This window comes from Meles meles, chromosome 4, assembly GCF_922984935.1.
Source record: "Meles meles chromosome 4, mMelMel3.1 paternal haplotype, whole genome shotgun sequence".
In the NCBI taxonomy this organism is placed as follows: domain Eukaryota; kingdom Metazoa; phylum Chordata; class Mammalia; order Carnivora; family Mustelidae; genus Meles; species Meles meles.
In genome coordinates, this window is record NC_060069.1 from 149,087,879 (window position 1) to 149,108,355 (window position 20,477).

Consider the following 20,477-nt stretch of genomic DNA (forward strand, 5'->3'; position numbering starts at 1 on the left):
ACAGTGCTTTTTAAAAAATTCTGTTTGTGGGATGCCTGGGTGCCTTAATCAGTCGAGCATCTGCCTTCAGCTCAGGACATGATCCCAGGGTCCTTGGATTGAGTCCTGCACTGGGCTCCCTGCTCAGTGCATGCCTGCTTCTCCCTCTGCTAGTGCTCTTTCTCTCTCTGAGAAATAAACAAATAAAATCTTAAAAAAAAAATTCTGTTTGCTTTAGGATTTGTCTAATTAGACTATTAACTGAGTTATTCTGGTTTAACTGTCATAGTTCAGTTCAAGTTCCAGGCTCACTAAATGCTGCTGTACTGTCCCCTTACCCCAATTCTGGAAAAAGTGACGCATGGCCATTTTCTAAATCTCTGAATATAGGATGATAAGAATAAAATTCTTACACATGGAAACCTCACTTGGCTATAATTTTTTAGGGATCAACAATATTTTAAGAAAAAAAATATGAAAGCCCAAAAAGGATTACTTGAAATACATCACCAACAAATAAAACGAGCTCAAGTCACAAACATAAGTGGCTGGCCTAGATCATCGTTGCCTCTGTAATTACATCTTCCCTTTAGATATATGAATGCAAATATGCATTCATGTTCATTTATTTGTACCAAGGTATGAGTTATTAGCAACAACATAAGTTATAACGTAGGAATTCTGAAAAATCACATTGGAAATGAATGCCATATTTAATCACATCTTAAAAGTAAGGTAATAAACCTTTATTGCATTAACCTGTCAAAAAAAGCTACTGTTTATATTTAAAAAAACCATCAGTTTATTTAACTGATTCAATCAACATTTAATTGGAACTTTCTAAGTGGGGAATCTGCCTAAAGAATAAAAAGAAAAGAAAAGAAAACCTGGAAATTTTTCCAGCGTTCCAGCTTTCTTCCTAGACATTGCGGTCTTTCTTCCTAAACATGAGACAACAGAGACATCTAGTGGCTGCTAGAATAATTTGGGCAAAATAATTATTTTAGGATTTTTTTTTTTTTTTTTTTTTTTTACCACTTGGAGATTAACAGTTTAAATTATATAGGTAGCATTTCACAAATCTGGCTCTAAACACTGATTCTCAAATAAAATAAATTCCCAATGATGTATTAACTGAAATCTCCACAAGGGTCAGAAGTTGACCACGGCGGCGGGGGGGGTAGGGGGAGGAACGGGACCAGCAAGATCCAAGTTCTTTGAAATTATTACTATGGTAATACAAAATTAAATTATATAAATCTTGTTTCCTGCAATAAAAGGACTTGGTAGCTACATTCAGTTAGAAAAAAATTGACTCCAGCACATTCCAGAGATTACTTTTGCAAAAACCTGTGTCTGTGCGTGTGCATGTGTGTGGGGGGAAGGAGAGGAGGATAAAGAAGTTAAGGGACAGAAATAGCAGAATGTCTGAAGTTAGCCAGAAAAGATTAGATTAAAATGAGAGGCATTTCCTTTTTTTTTTTTTTTCAAAAAGAGGGGAAACAAAGGATTTAGAATAGTAACAGAAACACACAGAGGACAGAACTATCAAAAGTTATCACTTATTTACTTACCTGAGATGAAGCAGCTTTGAAGAAAGTAAGTATTAATTTCCAGGTGAGGAGGTATCCCAGAACATAGCAGAAGTCTTCACTCAGTGGCTTAATAGTAACTATTTGTCCAACAGGAATACACCCCAAAACATTTTCTAGCAAGTCCTCCTGAGTGCTAAGAAGAGACATCAATGCTGCCGGTGGTGACCTATGAATCAATGATTAAACACCACAATTTTCTCCATAACTTATTCCTTAAAAAACTAAAAGCATGTATAAACTTTAAGCATTTTAGAAAAATCTATTTTCCAAAAACCACTTTAAAACTCCCCCTTTACAGATTCAGTTTTAACGCTAACTCTGCTAAATACATTTAATTACAAATATATTAACATATGTAAACATAAAACAAATTTTATATTCATAAATATGTAAAATACTTTTCAGTTATACATTTAAAATATATGTGAAAAATACTACAAAACATAAGCCCTAGCTATTAGCACTTGAAGAAAAGACGCTTTTAGAAAACATATATTTTAACCTCTGTTTTATGGATGGAAAAATAATCACACACCCAGAGAGGCTTACTGATTAACCTCAAGACCCTCAGCTAGTCAGGAGAATGACAAAGGATATGGGGTCCTACAAGATCCCTATAAAAGGTAAAAATAATAATAAGACTGTATATCTTTTCAGGAAAATAAATTCAATATTCATATTAACTTATGACAATGTAAATAAATGTTCCTTTTTACTGAACTACTCTACTCATTAACACATTCAGATGAACTTAGGAGATTCTCCAAAAGTAAAATACTTGTATATATCCTGTCAAACTCTGACATTGTAGCTCAGTTCTTTCCTTTCACCTCTGCAATGCTTCTCTTGTGGCTTCCTTTTTCCAGCCCATAAACACAGGTCTTCAAGCTTCTCCCCTTGGATTTTTACCTTCAACACTACTATCCCAGTACCACCCCTTCTCTATTAAATACCAACAGTAACTGAATTTTACAAATACCAGTCCAGGTATCTCTCTATTTCCATGCTGCCCTCCATGCACTGTTACTGTTTCTAGAATAGTCTCCACCTCTGTGTACTTCTTGTATAATTTATGATTCATACTATAGCCAGATCAGCTGGTACTTTTCCCATCTTCTACCAAATAATGCCCCAAATCCCAGAAAATGTAATGTTTAAGGCCCTTCATTATCTTAGGTACCCATCCAGCTTTATTTTTCACTATATCTTCCCCACCTACTCCATACATATTCATTCATTCATCCTTTCATTAAACAAATGAGCAGTATTCATGAGTCTGCGTTAGGCCAGGGACCATTCTGAATGCTATGAATATAGTCTGGAACAAAAGACAAAAATTCCTAACTTTACAGAGCTTCTATTCCAGTGGAGGAACATACAGACAATAAAAAATATGTTAAGTGGCAACTAATCGACACTTCTTAGCACATCCTCAACATTCATGCCTTCGCACATGGTATTCCCTTAATTTATAGTCCTCCCTGCCCTACTGAAGTGCTCCCTAACTTGACAGATCCAGCATAAATGTCTCTTCCCAAAAAAAGTCTTCCCTTCCAGAGCATGGAGTTGTGTTCCCCGAGCACGCTCTCTATCCTTTTCCACAGCACTTGCCACACACTTTCTTCTATTACAGAGAAATGTTGTCTATAGTAGATGATAAATTCCTTATGAATAAGAATAATTACTAAACACAGTATTCTCCCTTCAGCATTTAATACTTTGCACAAAGTAGGTGCCAAATGATATCTGAATTGACATACTCTTCCCACAGCTACCATGTGGTCAATGAAAGCTGCTAAATAGTAGCAAACTGAAAATAAGATTTAGGAACAATTAATGAGAGAAACTTTCTTTTTGGCTAGACTCTAACTTTCATTTTTATCTTACAGATGACTTTAAATGACCTGTTAAATGAACATATACTCTAAATTTAGAGCTTTTGTGTTTATCCATCTTCTGAAGCTATTGTAATGAGGTAGATTATAAGAATTTAATACAACAAATTATTTTAAAAACTTACAAGGCTGGTTCTTCTTCTTCATCTCCATATGACTTTAGATTATCCTGATCATATTGCGGTAATTCAGGCATCAATCTGCAGTCAGAATAAATGTTATATTATATAACATTAAACTGTTCACATGCTTAAGAGCAGAAAGACCAATACTCACTTTGTAATGAATATATTTTTAAATGATTATTTCCTGAAATAATCACCTGTGTCCAGGACTATCTAAATGTAAACTGTGTATAGAGAACAGTGACCTAAATGATCCAAAATTTGGCATCCCTGTTACTAAAATGTATGGTTAAGTTTACTTTTTTTTTTTAATGACCAAGTTAAATATATATTCTATATTTTCTTTTTTGAACCTTCACAACATTGATTCAATTGGAAGAATTCTTACTTGTATAGCATATGGTAAACAGCAATTTGCACAGGCCGAGCTCTGTAGAGTAGTAATGGGGCCAATGTATTTAACAAAGTCTGGAGATATTCTGGTAAGTTTGTTTTTTGGCCAGCAACCAATCTTGAAGGGAGTTTTTGACTCAACAGCTGGTCCTTTGGGATATATGTTAATGTTTCACACATGGGCTTCAGCATTGCATTCTGAAAGGATGTTTCAGATTTATCTTCACTTTCTTCTGACAAAAAAAGGAAAGAAACATGCACATCCCAAAACAAAGTGAATAACAGAACTTGACTGATTCACGGTCAAATGTCTTTTAAGAAAATGAAATAAAAAACTGACAAACAATAGAGTCCTAGCTAGAAACCGTTTAATGTAATCTTGAACAGTAGTCATAACTTCTATTACCTTATCCTTAAAAAGAAGAGAAATCTGAGTTATAAATGATCTCTTCAGGTTATCTGAATTACTATTATTTTAACTTGCAACAGTCTTTGGATACTTTGCTAGTTTTCAATTTTTGTCAGAAGCATATATGATGCTTCTCAGATGCCAAGCTTCCTCTCAGGTTTTTTACTTTACTATTCTGTACTGCTTGACTTAAGCAGCCAAAGTTTTTGTTTTGAATTTTTCAACTAGTCATTTGCAATGAATTCCATTTCGATTCCCCCTTCACTTGCCTGTAGCAGTCACCAAAAGAGGTAAAAGCAAACTGTGGATGCCTTGGGAAAAAAATTCTTTCCATTCACTGATTAGATTTACAGGGAGATTGCCAATGGTATCTGGAGTTGCAGAATCAAAAAAAGCACTGAGCTCACAGGCCAAATCACAGCTGACACAGGCAAAGAGTTGTACAAGTGGAACAGAATACAATGCCTGATTTTCACTTGTTGTCTGAAGAAACAAAAATGAAACACATAAGCAGACATCTGCCAGAACACCACAAATCAAGGCGATAAAGAAAACTCTCTCAGTTCTCTAAACTTTAAAGTAAAAAGCAGTTGAAGTGTAGAATCTCAGGAGACATTTATACATTTTACATTAAAATAACTTTTTTTAAAAATTAAATACTAAGAATTAGAATCAATCCATTTATTCTGAAATTCTATCTCTAAAACTATGAAAGAAAATATCAATTACCATTTACCAAATGAAATATAGAAAAACATATTCATAATCTTCTCAGAAGCCCTACTAATTGGGCATTATTAAATTATTTTTAAAATAAAGACACTGGTGGTATCTGGATGGCTTAGTCAGTTCAATGCTCAACTCTTAACTTGGGCTCAGGTCATGATTTCAGGATCATGAGACTGAGCCTTGAGTCAGGCTCTGTGCTTGCAGGAAACCTGCTTGAGATTCTCTCCTCTTCTCCCTTTGCCCCTCTCTGCCGCTCACACTCTATCTAAGATAAATAAAATCTTTTAAAAAAATAAAAAGATAAAGACACTGAGGTTCAAGTAGGTCAAGTCTGAACACCCTAAGCCACACAGCTAATAGCAAACAAAGCAGAGATTCAGACCAATTCAATCCCAATGGTTTGCTGCCATTAGACCCCACAAATATTGTACTTGCTTTGTGTCATAAAAAGAACATTGATTCCCTCTGAATTTGTTTAGTCTTCAATGTATTCCTGACACAGTACATTTTAATAATTTAATTAAGAGCCAAAAAGATTAAAAAACTGATCATGAAAGATAAGCCCTCCAATGGCTGTGCTAAAATATTATATTAAAATGAGCTAGCAGAGAGAACACTTTATTTTTTTTTTTAAGATTTTATTTATTTATTTGACAGAGTGAGATCACAAGTAGGCAGAGAGGCAGGCAGAGAGAGGGGAAGGGAAGCAGGCTCCCTGTTGAGCAGGGAGCCTGACACAGGGCTCGATCCCAGGACCCTGGGATCATGACCTGAGCCGAAGGCAGAGGCTTTAACCCACTGAGCCACCCAGCGCCTCGAGAGAACACTTTAATAGCAGAAGATTCGGTCACTGAATGATACTGGCAGACATCAAATCTCACTGTTCTATCCAATAGTAACTGGTGAGGAATATTGAGGAATACAATAAAGTGTTTAGATGTTCGCCAAAGAGCTAATTACAAGAATGTCTTAGAAGTAAGATCAGTAATTGGTTCTTGTATGCAGATATGCATGAAGACCTAAGAGAGGTGATGACATATCGGGTTAATTTACCTCCAACCAAGCCAACATGGAGCACATGATGAAGTCCCATTCACTCTCTGCCAAAGGAGATGAGCAGTATTTCAGAAACAGGGAAAGGAACCGGATTATTTCTATATTCACACCTAGTATCTCTGGACTTACTTCTGATAGATTACTGTGATAAGGACAAAAACAAAACACGAAAGAATCATATGGACATTCAATTAGAAACGATTTTATTTTAAATCTTATACACTTATAAAAGGCTGACTTAAATGTTTATTATCCTATTACTGTACAAAACTGTGACTATAAGGTACACAATCTGGATACACATTGTAATGGGGAGGGGGAGACATAGTATAAAATATCACCTACCAACTGAAAAGAAAAACATCTTCATGATCTTTCTTCCAGGATATCAGAATTTTTAATATGCCATGTAGTAGCTCCCCATCATCTATGCTTCTGGTTTGCAGGCAAGAATTGAAAATGGCAAGATGTCCAAAACCTCCTGAAGTAAAATTCAAGATGAAAATTAAAATGCACACACATACACACCCACACCTATCTATACACACTGCCTTTAAAACAAAGTCTTGTCTTATAGATGCAAAAAGTATTGCTTTGTTTCTGATAAAACAGGTTTTTGGCAAAACAAAATAGGGATGATCATTCTTTTAGACCACACTAACATTAAAGAGAAAAAGGATTCTTTTCTTTTTATATAAATTTGAATGAGGAAAAGCAATTCTGGTGCATATCATTAAGCACTATAATTACTATAAATGGGAAAAGTCAAGAAAAATCAATCACTATATAGAATGGTAAACTACCAACTCATTTCTTATATCATATTGTTAAATTGTGTACAACAGACTAAAAAAAAGAAAGAAGAAAGAAAATGAAAAAAAAAACCCAGAAAAAATTGTATTGCTACTATAAAAAATAAAGTCTATTCAAAAACCTTCTCCAAAAATGTCCTGGTTAGGTTCTAAAAAGGGCTTTCATGAAAGAGTCAATAAATAAGTGTGTAAGCTCCACAGGGCAGAGACCCTGTCTCTGTACCAAGCACTTAACACAGAAAAGGGAGTGGCGGTGGGGGTGGGGGTGGAGGTGCAGGTGGGGTGAGTAAATGAAATTGTGCTTTAAACTAACCGTGCTGGGGTTTTTTTGCTTTGTTTTTTATTCTTGGTGTCTTCAGTATAGGACTCATTCAGTATACTCACCACTCAAAAACAAACATAACATACAAAAAACAGCTAGAATATAAAGTTAAATAAAGATGGAAAACAACATATTGTTTCATAATTCATACATTCACTCAACAGGCATACTGTGTCCGGAAAGCTCTCATAGACTCACTGCTCTTAAGAATCCCTGGTTCCTTCTTATCCTTCAAAGCTCAGCTTTAATATTGCCTCCACTCTGCGTAACCCCCACATATATGAAGTATAGGGTCTCAATTATCATACGCCCGCTGCCTTTACAGCACTAATGTTTGTCACTTATTTACTGTTACCTCCTCAAGAGAAAGTAAGCTCCATGAAGGAAGCTGGTTTTGTTTCACTTATCACTGTATACCTCCTCTAGTACAATCCCTAAGATACAGACATTTATTTTGACTGACTAAATGAGTATGAATAAATAATGAATACCAGGTGCACTGCTAGATGCTGGGAAAGATGAACAAAATCAAGTCCCTGAAGGGACTCATCCAGTAGTACTAGCAGACTTAAAAACAAATTACAATATTAATGTGGCAAAGAATGGGAGCCCAGAAAAGGAAACAACTATATCCATCTAGGTTGAATCAGAAGAGCGCTTATGGGATCAAGCCCAAGCTGGGCTCCACATTCAGTGGGAGTCTGTTTGGCTATTCTCTCCCTCTGCCCCTTCCCCTACTTGCTCACTCTCTCAAATAAATGAATAAATCCTACAAAAAGGAGGAAGGAAGGAAGGAAGGAAGGAAGGGAGGGAAGGTGGGAGGTGCTTCCCAAAACTGCTGTCTAAACTGGGATTTATCAAAGGGAGGGAGGGAGGGCTACCCAAAACTGTCGTCTGAACCAGGATTTACCAAAAGATAAACAAGTCTGCAAGAGTAGCAAAGGGGTCCTCTAGCTAAGGCACAAAGTGGTAAAAAAGTATAGAAGAGGAGAGACATCACTAAGATGGCGACATAAGTTGATCTTAACTTTGCTCCCCCTCACAAGAAAAACAACTAACAACTATTCAAAAACAAGATATCACTGAGATTCCTATAGGGGTGAGGCTGAAACACGCCCTATCATCATCGAGACCAAGACAGAATGCAATAGGAAGGTAAGAGAAGCAGCTGTACACTGACTTCACTGTCCCTCCCCTGGACAGGGCAGCACCATGTGGAGAAATATCCTCTGAGACTCTGGTTCCTTCAGTAGGAAAAGAGAATCCAGATGGGAAACCAGCATACACCCCCATTATTGTGAGTCACTTTGTGGGAGCTCCTACTCTGATCTTATAGCACTGTGATTTCTGGGAAATTTGCAGGGCTCAGCCACTGGGCATCTGACTCTGACAAAGAATGAAGTGCTTTTAATGATCAGCACACAGATCTTGGAAGACCAACTTCATACCTGCAGTGCCAACCACTGGCTTTGCTTATCTGGAGAACCTGGACTGGGGCACACTACTGACCAGTAAACACAGCAGGGTGCAGATCTTCCTGATTCTGATCCTTACAGGAGGAGTTCTGACAGCCCTAAAGCCCAGTTTACCTACTCCCAGGAAAGGAGCTGAGCCACTCCCCCATCCACACACACTGTGGAGCATCTTCCCGCCCCATGAGACCAGATGGCTGGAGAAAATTCCTGAAAGTTATGTGACCCCATACCACTCAAGCCAAGAGGTGGCTGAGCAGGTATAATCACTCCAGAGCAAAGTCAATACTCACACATTGGGGCCTCCCCTTCTTCACATGGGCAGAGTGATTAATTCACAGACAAAGCTGAGGGTCGCTCCTAGCCCCTACCCTCCCACCCAGGCAAGGGAGCTGAGACATAGCCCCACACATTGTGCAGAGTCTTCCAGGCCATCTGACCAGAAGGGTTAGCAAAAATTCCTGAAAGCTCTGCAGCACAACGGCACTACAACCAAGAGGTGGGCAGGCAGAGCTGATAGACTGCAGACCAAAGCTAGTGGCCATCTTCAGTCAAGGAACGTGGGATGCAGTTCTACCTGAGTTTAGACAACAAAGAGCATTACTGGCGTTAGACCTCCTTCTGCCACTGTGTCCAGGCAGGAAATCTAATTTGTAGCCCCACTCATCACCAAATACAACCTTTAGTCTGCCTAACAAGAGCACCTAACCAGAGCACACAGGAAGCTCCACAGTCCAACCAACAGTCCTGTGTCCAGTGGCACTTGAATAGTGAGCACAACCCATGGCCTCCCCCATTTGCAGAGCATCACCTGACAAGGGAATTGTGCACACTCTTGCCAATTCTAGTCCCCAAACAATGAACTATACAGATTCTGGAATCCATCCTGCTGCCCTCCACCAGGTCAGGGAAGCTAATTTGTAGACCAATCCACCAAGGAGTACAGTACCCAGTCCTAACTATCTAGTGAGTCCAACCAGAGAATCCAGGCAACTGCAGAACCAAGCTAGCAGCCTTATCCAATGTTAGCCTTCCCCCGCCACTCCACCCCACTTCCTCAGAGCCCATTTGCCCAAAAACAGACTGTAATAACAGGCCCTACTTGCACAAGAACATTACCAGCAGACACACCTAAAAACCCAAACTGAGCTGACCAGTAAAGAACTCTCACTGCAAAACAAACCCATAAATTATTAATGTTTGGAAGAGAAGGACAATCAAACATGCAGATACTAAAGTAAGGAATAAGGGATCACAAATAATCAGATAAATATGACATCATCAAAGGAAACTAGTAAAACTCAAATAATTGATTCGAAAGATATGAAAATCTATAAATTATCAGACAAGGAATTCAGAATAATTCTCTTAAAGAAGTTTGGCAAACTACAAGAAAAGAAACTAAGCAAAATTAGGAACAATGCATGAACAAATTGAGAAGTTTGATAAGGAAACTGCAGCTATCAAAAAAAACAAACGGAAATCTTGGGAGTTGAAAAATACAGTAACTGAACTGAATTCAAACATTTCAAAAGTAGAATCAACCATGCAGAAGAATCAGAGACTTTGAGGATAGAACACTGGAGCAAAAAGAAGAAAGAAAAAGAAAGCCTATGGGAATTTTGGGATGCAATGAAAAAAAAAAAATTCACATTACGGTAATTCCAGAAGAGAAAGGGACAGAAAGTATACTGGGTGTTGTGCAAAAAGAATGAATACTGTTACGCTGAAAAAATTAATAAAAAGGGAAAAAAAAAAAATCATGGCTGAAAACTTTCTGATCCTGTAGAGAAATGGACATCTAGATCCATAAGAATAATTACTTGGGAATAAACTGAATGTAAACAGGGCTACACTGAGTCATAATTAAACTGTCAAAAGTCAAAGACAAGGGAAGAATTTTAAGAGCAGCACAAGCGAAAATTTACATACATGGGAACCCCCATAAGAGTATCAGCGAATTTCTCAACAGAAACTTTTCAGACCAGGAGAGAATGGGATGACATATTTAAAATAATGAAAGAATTCTATACCTGGCAAAGCTGTCCTTCAGAAATGCAGGAGGGACAAAAACTTTCCGGGGCAAAATAAAAGCTAAGGCAGTTCATTACCACCAGACCTACCTTACAAAAAATGTTAAAGGGCGTTTTTTGAGTGGAAATCAAAGAATACTAGTTAGCTACATAAAAATATTAAAAAGGTATAAATCTCATTGATAATGGTAAATATATAGTCGTAGTTGGATTCTGCAAAATGGTAACAGTGGTATATAACTCACAACTCTAGTTTAAAGTTTTTTAAAAATATGGTAAAATTAGGCATGCCTGGGAGGCTCAGTCAGTTAGGCCTCCAACTATTGATTTTGGCTCAGGTCATGATCTCAGGGTCATGAGCCCCACAATAGGCTGTGTTGAGCATGGAACTTGCTTTAAGATTCTCTCTCCCCTTTCCCTCTGCCCATACCCTGCCACTAATGGGCATGTGTGCATGCATTTTTCTCTCTCCAAAAATAAATAAATAAAATATATATTGTCTTAATATAGTAAAAATACGGGGTTCCTGGGTGACTCAGTCGGCTGGGCATCTGACTCATGGTTTTGACTTGGGTCATGGTTTCATGGGTAGTAGGACTGAGCCTTGCATCAAGCTCTAAGCTCAGCGAGGAGTCTGCTCAGGATTCTCTCCCTTTGCTCTCTCTTGTAATCTTACTCTAAAATAAAATTTAAAAATCTTTTTAAAAATTAGTAAAAATAACCATAACTAAAAAATTTGGCACTAATTATACAATATTTTTAAAATGTGAACTGCAACAACAATGGTAAATGAAGAATGACTCCAATTTAAAGTCACCAGCTGCATCAGCCCCTAACAAGAGAATCAGCTTTTTCTTTGAAGCCAGCCATTGACTTTTTCCTCTATGAAAGTCTTAAATGGTATCCTTCAGTAGAAGGCTGTTTCATTTACATTGAAAACCTGTCATTAGTGTAGCCACTTTCATTAATTACCTTAGCTAGCTCTTCTAGGATAACTTGCTACAGCTTATGTACCAGGATTTACTGCTTCACCTTGCACTGTTATGTTATAGAGATGGCGTCTTTCCTTAAACCTCATGAATCAACCTCTCCTAGCTTCAAACGTCTTTTCTGAAGCATCTTCACCTCATTTAGCCTTCTTAGAACTGAAGAAAGTTAGGACCTACAGGGTCCTGTTGTAGCTGGCTTAACCTTCTATCCAAACGACTAAAACCTCCACATTAGCAGTATGGCTGTTTTGCTTCCTTATCATTTATGTGTTCAATGGAGAACAATTTGCATTTCCTTCAAGAACTTTTCCTTTGCACTCACAACTTAGCTATTTGGCGTGACGGGTCTACCTTTCAAAACTATCTTCACTTTCAACACTTTTCAACATGACTTTCTCACTAAGCTTAATCATTTCTAGCCTTTGATTTAAAATGTGAGACATGTGACTATTCCTTTCACTTGAACACACAGAGGCCACTATAGGGTTATTAATTGGCCTGGACTATGCAAGCCAAGGAGAGGGAGGGAGACAGGAGAATGGCCAGTTGATAGAACAGTCAGAACATACTACAACTTATTAAGTTAGCTATCTTACATGGGCATAGCCTATGGCACCCCAAAACAATTACAACAGTAATATCAAAGATCACTGCTCACACATCACCAGAAAAAAATACAGTAATAATGAAAAAGTTTGAAATATTTTAAGAATTACCAAAATATAAAAACCTGAAGTAAACAAGCGCTGTTGGAAAAATGATGCTGACAAACTTGCTTGATGCAGGGTTGCCATAAACTTCCAATTTATAATAAAGAAAAAAACACCGTATCTGCAAAGTGTAATAAAGCAAAATGCAATAAAATGTGGTGTGCCTTTACTTAAGACAAAATAGACTTTAAAAATGGTAAAAAGCGACAAAGATGGTTATAATATAAAGATAAAAGTTCAATATATTGAAAAGATATTATAATTGTAAATATTTATGCATTCAACACTGGAGCACCTAAACATATAAAGCAAAAACTAACAGAGTTAAAAGGAGAAATACTGATATAGTAATAGTTGGAAATTTTATACTGTACTTTCAACAATGAAGATAGATTATCCAAAGAATCCGTAAGTAAACAGTGGACTTAAACATACTATAGATCAAATGGACCTAACAGACATAAACAGAAGAAAAGACTCCTATATCCTAATATATATATGTACTTACTTATAACAAAATTACATCTTATATTTCTATGTTGATAATATTTAGAACATTTTTGCTTCCATTCTATCCAACAGCAGAATGATGCAGATTCCTCTCAAGCACACAAAGACCACTTCCTAAGATAAACCATAGAATGGACAACAAAACAATCAGCAAATTCAAAAAACCTGAAATCATATCAAGTACTTTCTCTGACCACAATGGCAAGAAACTAGAAATCAGTAGCAAGTGGAAAACTTAAAAATTCACAAGGAAATTAAACTACACTCTCCTAAGCAACCAATGGATCAAAGAAGAAAATAAAGGGGAACTAAAACATTTTTGAGATAAACAAAAATGGAAACACAACATACCAGAACTTGCGGGATGCAGCAAATGCAGTTCTAACAGGGAAGTTCACAGTAACAAATGCCTACAATAAGAAGCAAAAAAGATCTCCAAATAAACTACCTAACTCTATGCCTTAAGGAACTAGCAAAAGAATAAAGTGAGCCTAAAGTCAGCAGAAGAAAGAAAAAAATAAAGATTAGAGCAGAAATAAATGAAACAGAGAACAAACAAATTATAAATAAAAGATTAAACAAAGAGTTGGTCTTTGAACAAAAATGACAAATCCTTATCTAGACTAACCAGGGGAATAAAAAAAGAGAAAGGACTCCTATCAACAAAACTAAAAATGAAAAAGGAGAAATTACAACTGGTATCACAGTAATTCAAAAGATCGTAAGAGGCTACTGTTGAACAACTATACGCAAACAAACTGGATAATCTCGGAGAAGCAGAAACTCTTGGAAACATACAATTTGCCAAGACTGACTCAGGAAGAAACAAAATCTGAATAGACCAATTACTAATAAGGAAACTGAATCACCATTGAAAAATCTAATGAAGAAAAGTCCAGAGCCAGATGGCTTGACTGGTAAATTTCACCAAATATTTAAAGAAGAACCAACATTAATCTTTCTTAAACTCTTCCAAAAAACTGAAGGGGAGGGAATACTCCCAAACTGCTTTTACAAGGCCAGCATTATCCTGATACCAAAACTAGAAAAAGAGACTACTAGAAAAGAAAACGACAGGCAAATGCCCTAATGAATATAGATGAAAAACCTCTCAATAAGATACTAGCAAACTGAATACAGCAGCACATTAAAAAGATCATTCACTATGACCAAGGGGGATTTATCCCTGGAATGCAAAGATGGTTCAATAAATGCAAATCAATGTGATACATCACATTAATAAAATGAAAGAAAGGAATCATATGATCATCTCAGTACACACAGAGAAAAGCATCTGACAAAATTCAACATCCATTCATAATGAAAAGTTTTAACACATTAGGTATAGAAATAACATATCACACTATAACAAAGTCCATAAATCACAAGCCCACAACTAACATCTTACTCAACGCTAAGAGGCTGAAAGCTTCTCCTCTAAGATTAGGAACAAGACAACAATGCCTGTTCTTATCATTCCTGTTCAATACAGTACTAGAAGTCCTAGCTAAAACAACCAGGCAAGAAATAGAAATAAAAGGTACCAGAAATCGAAAGGAGGAAAGAAAATTGTCTCTTTTCAGATGACCTGATATAATATATAGAAAAATCCTAAAGACTCAAGCAAAAAAGTATTAGATCAGGGAATTCAGTCAAGTTGCAGGATACAAAATGAACATACAAAAATCAGTAACATTTCTATACAACAGCAACAAATATTCTGAAAAAAAAAAAAGAAAGAAAGAAAGAAAGAAATCCATCCCATTTACAGTGGCATTAAAAAAAAAAAACTTAGGAATAAATTTAAGAAAATTTAAGAAAAGATCTCTACATTGAAAACTACAAGACATTAATGAAAGATATCAAAGACACAAATAAGACACAAATAAGTAAAAAGGTATTCCATGTCATGGATTGGAAGAATTAATATTGTTAAAAATATCAACACTACCAAAAGCCACCCACAAATTCAATGAAATCCCTATGTGAAATTCCACTGGCATTTTTTACAGAAGCAGAGAAAACACTCTTAAAATGTATACAGAACCACAGAAGACCCTGAATAGCCAAAGAAATCCTGTGAAAGAACAAAGCAGGAAGAATCACACTCTAAAGCTATTATAGTTATCAAGACAGTATAATAGGGCAAAAAAACAGACAAATGACAAATGAAACAGAACTGAGAGCCCAAAATATGATCAATCAATATTTGACAAGAGATCCAAGAATACTAAATAGAGAAAGATAGTCTCTTTAATAAATGGTGCTGGGATAATTGGCTATTCACATGTAAAATAATAAAACTGGCCCCATATTTTACATCACTTGCAAAAATTAACTCAAAATCAATTAAAGACTTAAATATTTAAAACTATGAAATTCCCAGAAGAAAACAGTAATAAAGCTCTTGACATACACCTTGGTAATTAATTTTTGGATATGACTCCTAAAGCACAAGTAAAATAAAAAATAAACAAGTGAGACTAACATCAGACTAAAAAGTTTCTGCACAACAAAATAAATCATCAACAAAGTAAAAAGACAACCTACAAAATGGGAAAAATTATTTATAAACCGTATATCCAATAAGGGATTAATATTCAAAATATATAAAGAATTCACACAGAACTTAACAGCAAAAAAAAACCAATTAGCCCAATTTTAAAAAGGGTAAGGGGCCTGAATACACATTTTTCCAAAGAAAATATTCTTAAGGCCAAATGATATATAAAATGATGCTCAACATCATTAGTCATTAGGGAAATGCAAATTAAAACTACAAGGAGATATTATCTCACACTTATCAGAAGGGACTTGATCAAAAAGATAAGAGATGTCAAATGCTGGCATGGCTGTGAAGAAAATTGAACCCTTATACCCTATTGGTGAGGCTGTAAAATGGCACAGCCACTATAGAAAACAGTATGGACATCCTCAAAAAATTAAAAATAGAACTACCATATGATCCAGTAATTCCATTTCTGAGAATACAGTTAAACCTCATATAATGTGGGGATTGGGGGCACAAGCCCCCATCCATGTACTTGAAAATCTGTATATAACTTCTAACTCCCCAAAAATTTCACTACTAACAGCCTACTGTTGACTGGAAGCCTTAACAATTACACTGACATTAACACATATATATTAACTATATTCTTTTAATAAAGTAAGCTAGAAAAAAGAATATGCCAAGAAAATCGTAAGAGAAAATACTTTTATAATACTATATACTGTATTTATTGAAAAAGATTTACATATAAGTGGACCCACACAATTCAAACCCATGTTGTTCAAAGGTCAATGTATATCCAAAGGAAACAAAAACACTAATTCCAAAAGATATCTGCACCCCCATGTTCACAGCAATATTATTTACAATAGCCAAGACATGGAAACAACCCAAGGCTCCATCAATGAATGAAATGGAAAAGAAGTTGTGGTATGTATATAGAATGGAGTACTGTTCACAGCCAGAAAAGAAAGGGTATCTTACCATTTGTGACAACATGGATGGACCTTGAAGACATGCTAAAGTGAAATAAGTCAAAGACAAATACTGTATAATTTAACTTGTATGTGGAATCAAACCAAACCATACCAAACCAAACCCAAACTCATAGAAAAGAGATTAGACTGTGGTTACCGGGGGAGAGGATGGGGGAGGGCAGGGCTTGGAGAAAGGATTATAGTCACAAGCTTCCAGGTATATGATAAATAATTACTAGGGATATAAAGTACAACATGATGACTACAGCTAACACTACCATATAATATATAGGAAAGCTGCTAAAAGTTAATCTTGAGTTGACATCAGGAGGAAATTTTTTTCCCTCTCTTATCTATATGAGAAGATGGATGTGAGCTGAATCTACTGTGGTAATCACCTCACAATATATGTAAATCAAACCATCATGCTGTATACCTGAAACTTATATAGTGACGTATGTCAGTAATTTTTCAATAAAACTGAAAAAAAGTATATAATGTTCAAAAATCATGAAGATTTAACATGGCCAGGTCCAGGATGGAAGCAAAAGGAAGTAAAACTGGGAAAATCAGTCACAATAAGATTGTAAAATGTCCAATAGGCCAAACCAAGGACTTGGGTTTTTATCCTGTAGGTAAAAAGGAACTGAGGAATAAAGAAAAAAAAATGTATGATATATTTAACCTTCCTTTAAAAGCAGAGTAATTTTTTAAGTCCTCTTAAAACGAAACAGAGCAAAATAAAGCAAAACAGAATAGGCTGAGCTCAAGTGTAATCAGGAACAACAGATTTTGTAACAACTATATGTTTAAAACTATTTGTTAGCTAATTCTACTGCATTGTTTTGGTTGAAAGAGCAAAATTAGTTGTCAAGTCTCAAAGACTTTCCTTCTCCTATAGGGCCTCCACACAACTAGGAACCTTGTGGGCTGTGTGACTGCGAACAGCTGTATGACACTGCAGCCTTGTCTTCTGCCCCCTTTTCCCCTTGGCCATCCATCAGTTATAATGTGTGCTGGAGAAACCACCTGCACTCCCATTAGGTCCTCCTGTCCTCTATGCGCAACCAGTTCAACTGCATCCCCATTCCAGAACTGCAAATCCCTGCCTGATCCTACAATCTTACTCTGTCAATGAACACAACTACACAGCTTAATGCCACAAATTTTTTTTTTTTTACATCGGCTGGCTTTGGGCACCATAGGATAATTCTTTTTGACAAATGTTTATTGATAGGCCTGTTCTTCTTCCACTACGTTCAAACTTTCACTATCCTTCTTAAAATCTGCAATCCAGTTTTCACTCATGAAATGACCTAGCCCAAAGAGACACAAAGCTTATTAGTAAGGAATACATCAAGTTCCCTACCCTCTCTTTATTCACATCTGCATCCATCCTACATTTCTCCTAACTTCTCCTAGAAGAAAGTCACTCCACCTACAAAAGGTTAGTATCTTCTAAGTAGATCCCATCCCTCTCATCTCAGTGGGAGTTATCATCAGTTTCTCTATCTTCTACTCCTTCTTCCCTGCAACACCGATTTTCCCTCTGACCTTCAATTCATTTCCAGCTCTCACCTTCTTTCTACATCCATTTTCACTGAACACTTAGAACAAACTACCTGCCTCCACTATCTCACTACTCTTCATTCCAATAATCCCAAAGTTAATGGACACGTTCCAGTCCTGAATTTTATTTGACCTTCTGTGGCACTTAACACAGGTGATGAATACTACCTAAAACTCCTCCTCTGCTTTTATCTTTAGTCCTTATTCTCACGTCTCCCCCTACCCACATAACCCATATATCTATGTACTGGTGTTCCCTTGATATTCTTCTCACTCTTCACTCTCCCTGGACAAGCTCATCCTCATTTACAGATTATGCTACCACCTATATGACCTGGGCTCTGAAAGCAGTATTTCCATCTAGTCGACAGACAATCTCCATTTTGAGTAATACTCCATGGCCACCTTAATTTAACACTGGCTCCCTGTTTACCCCTTCCCTACGTCCATCTACCCAATTCAGAAATAGAATCACAGCCCCCATCAATTCTATTTCCTTAATCTCTTTCATTTCCAGCCCCTCTCTTTCAACTAACTATGCCTTGATTTAAGCTCTGTTTATCTCTCATTAAGATTATCCCATGGGCACCTGGTGGCTCAGTCAATTAAGAGTCATTCTAACTCTTTGATTTCAGCTCAGGTCATGATCTCAGGGTTTGGAGATCGAGTACTGCCACTCAGGGCATGAAGCCTGCTTAAGATTCTCTCTCTCAGGCGCCTGGGTGGGTCAGTGGTTTAAACCTCTGCCTTCCGCTCAGGTCATGATCTCAGGGTCCTGGGATCGGCCCCCGCATCAGGCTCTCTGCTCAGTGAGGAGCCTGTTTCTCCCTCTCTCTCTCTGCCTGCCTCTCTGCCTACTTGTGACCTGTCAAATAAATAAATAAAATATTTAAAAAAAAAAAAAAAAGATTCTCTCTCTCCCTCTGCCCCTCCCCCTCTAAAAAATAAATAAAATAAACATTAAAAAAATAAAGACATTCTGATAGCTTCCTGTCTGTCTTCTACCCCAACCTCTCTTCCCTCACATCCACCTGTCACAGTTATCACAAGAATCTTTCTAATGAGAAAGTTCCCACTACTCTCCTAGTAGGCTCTTAATTTGAGCCAATAGCTCCTTACTGCCTACCTCTTAAAGTTCAAAATCCAGATACTTGTGCATCTTACACCCTTTGTCCCCAACCTTTTCCACCTCAATGCCAGCCAAACTGAACTCTATACACTCTTTCATGTTTCTGTGTACCTCAAATGCCTGTCCCCAACTATATCCATATGGAAAACTATCCTTCATCACCCAGTTGAATTTTTCTTTGTGAAATCACTATTAATGCCTCAAAGCAGAGCGGGGAACTCCTGTTCTGCTGCTTTGACACACAAAGCAGGACGTGTTTCTGATACATGGGTATCACGATATAACTATATCTGTCCTCTTTACAAAAGGAACTGCCAAAGAGCCATATTCAGTAAGTGTTTATTAAATTAATAAACAAATGAACTAATAAGACTACAGAGGGCCCAAAAAAGTTAAAAATACAACAAAAGCTATCTTTGTTACCTTTAGATGTTCAATCATTGGTTGACAAGGGAGAAATTAAGCATAGCTAAAAATGTTATGGATATTTTTTTTTTAGTATATGTGCTGCCGAAGCGAGCACAATGTTATGGATAAATAAACAATGAAAGGATATCTGTAGTTCTAATCTTCCCTTAAGTCTGTAGCATTTCTGTACTACAAAATGGTTAACAGTCACTCTACAATGACACTCATCCTATTGACTGTCAACTTGTTAAGTAGCAAAGTATGAACTAAGAATAAATCAGCTGCAATTCAATTAATCTCTGCTAGATTTGGATTTAGATATTAAGAAACACTTCTTTTATCTCAAGCAATAATTAAAGAAATATTTATTATCAAGCACTAACCATTAGTACTGCAAAGATCTTCCTTAGTCCAGGCCAAAAGGGGAGGTATACATTGAGCAATGAATTCTTTCTTGTCTTCTTTTGACAAAAATGGACAGAGACTTTGAATGGTATGCATATTACCTTCCGTTAGTGGGAAAAAACTGTTTAAAGAAAAGAAAAATATGAATTATATTTATCCGAAACATGCAGTGGTTTCAGAAAATTCCTCTCCTTCAGAATATTCAAAAAGACTAATAATGCCACTGTATAAAATAAGTGTATGGGGAAAAAAAGGAAACAAGGACGAGACTGACAGCTGTTGGTTCTGGATGATGGAATTGTGGATATTTTCTGCTGCTTTTTTCTCTTTCTTATAGGCTTCTTATTTTTAATAAGCATATATAACTTCAACCCCATGTATAATTTTTTTAAATTATACAACAATATATGGTGATTATGTTCTCCTTAAAAGTCAGATTCATTTAAAC

The 20,477-nt window shown here is 36.5% G+C and overlaps 1 protein-coding gene across 2 annotated transcripts in view; it reads right to left on the bottom strand.

The window, feature by feature from the left end:
- Positions 1–20,477, bottom strand: part of LTN1 (listerin E3 ubiquitin protein ligase 1) — a 69,462-nt gene that overhangs the window by 11,316 nt on the left and 37,669 nt on the right. The window contains exons 19-25 of one of the 2 annotated variants that reach the window (XM_046002758.1): positions 20,008–20,150; positions 6,527–6,662; positions 6,179–6,323; positions 4,666–4,879; positions 3,983–4,217; positions 3,595–3,669; positions 1,554–1,740 (exon numbers count right to left, since the gene is read on the bottom strand). In XM_046002758.1, coding sequence (XP_045858714.1) covers positions 1,554–1,740; positions 3,595–3,669; positions 3,983–4,217; positions 4,666–4,879; positions 6,179–6,323; positions 6,527–6,662; positions 20,008–20,150 — 1,135 coding nt within the window. Of the gene's footprint in view, positions 1–1,553; positions 1,741–3,594; positions 3,670–3,982; positions 4,221–4,665; positions 4,880–6,178; positions 6,324–6,526; positions 6,663–20,007; positions 20,151–20,477 lie in introns of both variants that reach the window. The other variant, XM_046002757.1, reaches the window with a different exon arrangement.